Source organism: Acanthopagrus latus, chromosome 4 (genome assembly GCF_904848185.1).
Source record: "Acanthopagrus latus isolate v.2019 chromosome 4, fAcaLat1.1, whole genome shotgun sequence".
NCBI lineage: Eukaryota > Metazoa > Chordata > Actinopteri > Spariformes > Sparidae > Acanthopagrus > Acanthopagrus latus.
Genome location: NC_051042.1, coordinates 17,297,637 through 17,304,457, shown reverse-complemented (window position 1 = coordinate 17,304,457; position 6,821 = coordinate 17,297,637). Strand labels below are relative to the sequence as shown.

General features: G+C 45.6%; 1 protein-coding gene across 4 annotated transcripts in view; it reads left to right on the top strand.

Annotated features, from left to right (window-relative positions):
• Positions 1-370: 370 nt before the first annotated feature.
• The window catches only part of rasa3 (RAS p21 protein activator 3), a 40,873-nt gene continuing 34,422 nt past the window's right edge, over positions 371-6,821 (top strand). Inside the window, exon 1 of one of the 4 annotated variants that reach the window (XR_005074716.1) lies at positions 371-650. Coding sequence is in view for 2 of the 4 variants with exons in the window: in XM_037095905.1 (XP_036951800.1) it covers positions 596-650 (55 nt within the window). In the remaining 2 variants the exon portion in view is untranslated. Of the gene's footprint in view, positions 651-1,702; positions 2,480-6,821 lie in introns of those variants that run through there. The other 3 variants (XM_037095905.1, XM_037095906.1, XM_037095907.1) reach the window with 3 other exon arrangements.

The following is a 6,821-nucleotide window of genomic DNA, read 5'->3' as shown; positions in this document are numbered from 1 at the left end:
CAAGTTGAAAATGTATCTTTTAAAACTGACAAACATCACATGTGTAGTTCAGGGCACAAGGATTAATTCACCACCATACGAAGTTTTTCCTGAAATACGATCCAATGAAGGGAGCTGGAAGAGCCGTGCTTAATGATTATAATAACAACATAATAACAATAATAATGACAAAATGATGACTAAAACAATATCAACAACAATAATAATAATGATAACACTCATTATTATTACTAATAATTAAAACAACATTATTATTACTGTTGACATTAAAACTTCTATGTTTTTACAGCACTTCCTGTCCTCCTGCTTTGTGGCACGGATCACCCTCCACACCTCCACATGTGGGCGGTGCTGTGCGGGGCCACACCCCCTCTGGCACTGCCGCCGCCGCTGCCGCTGCTGCGGGGACTGAAGCAGTATCTGCTCGCCTGTTCTCAACCAGCCAGCAGCAGAGCAGTGGTCGCGCCGGAGTATGATCGCTGTCCGGAGAGCATAGATGTGCAAAACCCCTGGATTATCAGCGCGCTGGAGAGGCCAGAACCGAGCACCGTGGACGACTGTCTTCATCTAGAAGGGAAAGAGCCACGGGGAGAGCATGGCGGTAGAAGAGGAAGGTCTCCGGGTTTTCCAGAGCGTTAAAATAAAAATAGGTAAGAGGAGGAAAAAAAAAATCCCTACCCCCAGTCTGTCTGAGCGCCTCAATGGATGGCTCCATATGAACGGGCCAGGCAGGCAAGGGAGGCTGGAGGCTGGAGTGGGGGGGACTGATCTGTCTGGTTCCTGCTGTTATTGGGATTCAAATCACACGCTTTCCTCTCAGCGCACACTGTTTAAAATCCAACATTTCTAATTGTGGGGAGGAAGGGGAAAATAATCGAGCGTATTCAAAGCCTTGTGGGAAATTATGGGAATTTGGCAGCTGGCATGAGAAACCCCAGTGTTGGGGGTCTGTACATATGGAGACCTGAGCTGATCTGTACAGGCGACATAAAGCCTCCACAGCTGCACGGATCCAGATGCTTTATCCGGACATTTCCAGCTCAGATAAAAACCTTTATTACACCTTAGCTACAGACACCCATTCATGTTATTGCAACCCCCCCTTTCCTCTCCTGTCTCTCTGCCCAGCAACCCCCCCAACAGCTTCATGCCTAACTGTCTAGCTATTGATTGTTAGCCCAGATTTCTATATTTAGATATCTAGCTGGTCTCCAGTGTGTACTCTTGGTTTGTAGGAGGCATGTGGCGCATGCATATCTTGTGAATGAAGCCGTGAGGAGGCTGGGTACAGTTTTGCAATGGAGGATCCTTGTAGGGGAACAGTATTGTTGCAGTTTCTACTGTACAAGAAGTTCATTTCACTGATCCCCAGTAAGTCTGTAGCGATTAAATGATGGAAAGCTGACCCGGCCACATGTATATCATGAACTAGACTTATGAAAATACTGAAAATTGTGATTTAAGTTACTTTGGGGAAGAGATAGTGGTCAGATTAAAGCAGCAGGAAAGAAATACAGAATCATTAAGCTTTTATTTGAATGTACGTAAGTGAAGTTAGGGATTTTTTTGAATTCATGTTTAGCCTGAAGGTTGTTTTCTCAATGAGGTCAGTGTGCAAAATGTCAGGGGGAAAAAAAGTGAGCAATATTTTCCCCAAATATTTTTTGTTTCTGTCCAACTATCTGTAAAAAAAAAAAAAAAAAAAAAAGCCACAGAGTGACACAAAACCAAAACAAAAGCTGCAAATCTTCATGCTTTAGAAAGCAGGAATTGCTACCATGTCCAGGGGGAGAAGTCTAAAATGCTGCAGGCTGGCATGCTCAAATAATCTTTCCGCTGTAACACTAAAACACTCGGAGCAAACAATCATTTCCTCTGCGTGCTCTGAGCTCTTATCTCCGGTCACCACTGGGCGTTTGGGACCGTCTCCTCTCGTTTTCACTGACATCTGGCACCCCGGTTCATCCTGGCTGAGCTGTCCGGTTTGTTTTGACTACAAACATGCGACAGAAGGGATGAGCAGAGGGATGAAAAAAAAACAAAAAAAAACATGACAACAAACACACCAACGAGCTGTGGGGCTGTGTGCGACGATGCCAGCGCAGCATTAGACCAAAACACTCTTGGTGGGCCTTTCTTCAGCTGCGCCCGACGCGCAGAGCCAGGCTGGTTTTTTAAGCTCCTTACCTGCTGTTAAAATTGGCCGTAACTCTCGGGAGAGCTGTGATGTCAGATTACAAAGGCCTCGTTTAGATTGCTGCACTTTCTGAATGAGCGTTCAGTCATCCAGCAGCGTTGAGTTTCCTGTGAATGAAAGCTGAGCGACTGGACGATCTCTGGCTCTCACAAAAGTCTTTTCTGGACACAAGCCGCTGTCTAGTAATCACATCAGTACAGTTCGGAGGGTGGAGGAAGTTTCAGGTCCTTTTCTTCCTGTCAGGAAAATGAGCAACTCGATACTCTCGAACACCTTGGGCAAGTAAAAGTCCAGTTTTTATAATGTTGCTTAAGTACAAGTGCAGAAGTATCATGACTAAAATGTACTTAAAAGTATTGAAAGTGATTGTCAATCTATGAAAAATTCCCTTGTGAGAGTGAAATACTATAATATTACACGTTACTGAATTATTACTAATAACTATAACGTGCAAGTAGAATTTTACTGTTGTGACTTACTTCCCATGCCAAACCATATTTTGTATTTTCATTAGAAGAGTTGCTACCATTATGAGGTGGCAGTCGCCCAGGAAAAATTAAACACTTTTAACTAGAATGAAACTAGAGTAGAGTGCATACCTCCGCCAAAGCCCCAAATGTCTGCCAAAAGTAAAATGTGTATGAATTTTGCTTGCAAATGTCTACAAAAAAATGGTAACTTTTTAAGTTGTGTACTTACAATACCCCAAATGTTACCAACAATGTTAAGACACAGAGAAATCCACAAGTTTACTAAAAGTAATGGTCATCTTGGAAAGTGTGCGCACCATGGTTTGCTGCTGCAGTCAGGTTGAGAAACAGAAGTGAGAAAGTCTGTCCCTTCATCTGGATCCACATCAAAAGTTCATGTCTGTTCTGCCCCTCGGTCCAAGTTTCAAGGAAATCCGTTCTGTAGTTTTTCAGTAATGCTGCTGACAAACCAACCAACAAACACAGGCAACACAATTGCTGTTTTCAGCCTTTCTTAGCTTTGAAATAAATATCTTTTGTTTTTTTGATTATCTGGTTGGACATAAGAAGACATGTGAAGACGCGTCCCTGCTCCCAGATTCACTCGGGCAGACAGTTTCCTCTTTTTTCAGACATTTTCTCGACTAATTGAGTAATTAACTGAAATCAACTTAAAATAATCTGCAGATAAATGGAAAATAGGAAAAAAATCATTAGTAGAGACTGTAGTAACATGTAAGTTGTCAGCTCTAAAAAGTGCAGCATTTCCTTCCAAGTGGCACCAGATGGGCCTAAGTCAAATACAAGTAGCTGAATTTACACTTGGATACAACACTTGAGTTGCTTTGTTATGCTCCTCCGCCAGCAACATGATGTCACGACCTGTTATTTACCGGTATTCGTGAAGAACATTTATGTTGTCGTCACTTCCAAGCCTGGACTCTTGAGTTTCCTCCGAGCGTGTTCATCTGCGATGACAGCAGAGTTTACACCGTCTCGTTACCTAGCAGCAGTCCCACTCCATGTCAGTCTGATCCCAGCGGAGCTCTTCTCCCAGTAATGTCTCTGTAACCCTTGCATCACATTGTTTTCATCAAAATCTCGTCCTTTGGCATGAGGCGGCCGCCGGCTGATGACTCAGAGCTGAATATCTGTCACAAGGAGAGCGAGGGAGAGGACGGCTTATTATTGTTATGGTGATGACTCGGCTCGGTTTCCTGGAGGAACGCGCGAGTTTCGGAAACCGAACGGGGCTACTGGGCCCAGGCCCGCGCTGTCTGGGGAACACAGGAAACAGGAAACTACCCCCAATTCACTTCCTGATTGGCTGGAAAGGACTACAAAAGAATTGTGTTTTTTCCTGCATGGCAACAGGCTAATGCAAAGCAGATGTAGTGAGACGCAGAGCGACAGAGGGACAGAGGTGGTGTCTCACACACAGGAGCAGGCTGGGCTTCATCTGTCAGCGGCCGTGTCTCTGCGAGCGCTCCGAGGGAAGGGAGCGCTCGGCGACGCAGCTGGAGTCGAGACTTTGCACTAATTAACAACAACATATGTGCGCTTGACTCCTCTGTCAGTGCTGGAAAACATGGCTTGAAAACACATCAGACCGTGTCTTGGCACAACTTACTGTACAGCCCTTCAGAGGGATGTGTTCAAATGCAAGACTTTAACATCCTCGACCCACCTGACAGCAGGCCGGTGGTCACAATCCCGGCCTGCGCAGCCAAACTTTGCTCCAACCCACAGATCTGGAATTCAGATGCACAGGCCGCATCCGATTTCACGCGCTGGTGTCGGTTATGTGCTTTCCAACTGATGGAGGTTTGCGGTCATTATGACGGGAGCGCTGATAGATTTGAATAGAAGTTATTTACACCCTCGACACGCTGCCGAGCCAGTGCACCAACTTCAGATGGTTGTAGCCCCGCAGCTACAGTGCAGCTTTTTAAAAAAAAGGTGTAAGTAACATCTTTTCTAATCAGTTGGGGATCTCAGGGCTTCCAGATGCCCAAAATGCGCCGGACAAGCTACATGGAGGCTGTATGGCAGTAAAAAAGAAAACTTGAAGCGAGCAAACATGGTCAAATATAAAGTGTTTTTCAGTCCCACAGTATGGAATAAAACAATGAAATAAACAAATGTGTGACTCGCTGCATTTAAACCAAGCTTAATATTCCGAATACAATTGGATTAAAAGCCCACTTTTAGACATGAATGCCGATAGATATTCATCCTGCAGGACAGGGAGCGGATCAAACACGTGCCGGAAGAGATAAAAGAAGAGAGATGAATGGCGTAACAGCTGTTCAAATTAAACCCTTTGTTGTGTGTAAACACCAAAGTCTTCAACTCAGAATGATTTTGATCAGAATGAGGAATATTGAGAATATATGAGAATATTATCCGTGTCAGTTTTGTGCATCTGCAAACAGACAGTGCCAGATCGTGGTATTGTCCCTTGTTTGTTTACAATCTGCTGTTTATTCCCAAGTTGAAGGTTCAGATCCACCAGGTTTTTGTACTAGACTGAGAGCGGGGCTCGACCCGCACTTCTGAGACTTTGCAGTGTTGCCGCAGCGAGGTTTCGTTACTATTTAACAGCGCTATAACAACACGAGTGTTATTGTGAATGCAGAGAAACCAGAGCTTGACGCCGAGTGGAAAACACACTAGATTACATATTGTGCTTGAGGTGGAAAAGGGAGGCGTTGAAGCAGCTGGAGCTGGATGACCGGAGCTGGGCGAGCCGGGGAGGAATAAGGTTGTAGTGATAGACCTTGACCCCCCCCAGCCTCCTCAGAGGTTCCTCAAACGTCCTCCTGTCCAGACTGAATAGGAGACGTGGAGTGACAAGGAGACGGTGGGCAGGTCTAAGAAAAATGCTGTGTGGAGGAGTCCTGCTCTTATTTAGGTGAAGGGTTCAAGTCCCGTCCAGCCTGTTGAGTAAACGTAAGCTTATCAGAAGTTTTTTTTCCTCCCATTTTGTTCTCAAAGCCTGGCTCTCTGGGAAGTAGTTGGCTGTAAACAAGCGTGTTGACTGTTTAGATGCCGACCGTGTTTCGGTCCAGGCGGCTTCAGGCTGGTGGAATAATCCGGGCAGCGCTCAGCAACACGCCCTCCGCGAACACAGTACTAGGAACAGTCAGGAAGTATCGCCGTAGGCCCAGCATGCAGGGTCAGCAGGGGTAAATAAAGGGCTCGCCGCTGAGAATGCCGCTCCTTCAGGATGTCCTTCAGGTGCCCCGCGGGAGAAGTCGACCTCTGCCTGCTGACAACGACTGTAGCACGGAAAACATTCAACACTCAAGTCACCGCGCTGTTTCCGAGCTGTGAAAAAAAAAAAAAAAAAAAAAAAAGCTTGAAATGCACTCACAGGCTCAATGAAGCAGGTTTTGCAACAGTCCTTCACTGGCAACACGAGCAATGTCAGCTTGCCACATACGGGCGACTAACACCCAACCAGCTCTGTTTCCTGCGCTTGCAAAAGATACCGTATCTTCTGACATGTACTGTGAGTGCCGAGCCTGTTCTGCGAGTGCACACCGGGGGCGTGGGGGGGTTGGGATGGCATCAACTCTACGTGTAATTCAAGGAGTCAGAAGACAAACTGCTCTTTACGCAAATGGATGAGGAATCTGCGGGAGGCGTCGAGGTTAAACCGCGTCCTCCTCCTGTAACTCTGACGTGACACTCACATCCTGAATGAACATAACCAGCTCCCTGACTCTGGTTTCTCACATGTGAGCAGATCTTAAATCTGATACTCCCGACACAGCGTCATGCCCTTTTGCATGCTTTTTTTTTTTCTCTTTTTTTTTTTTACGGTTGTGTATTTTTTTGTTTTAGTCAAGTTTTCCATTGAGAATAACACGTCTGTTTGAACATTAGCTCCGGATAGCGAGTCAGTTTGATCAGTAACCGAAGTCTGGTTTATCACACAGACTTCAACTGTAAACTCCCTGTTTCTTTTCTTTTTTTTTTTTACCTCGTGCTGCCCGGCCGCTGTCGTGTCGTGTGGAAACTTCGGACGGGGAACAGCTCAGCCGGCTTCACCGTGGCTTTATTTATCGTGGTGGACAGTTTGTGACAAGCAGCGTTGCATTTAGAGGAAGATAACGGCTTACTGGCCAAACCAGATGTTGAATAAGAAG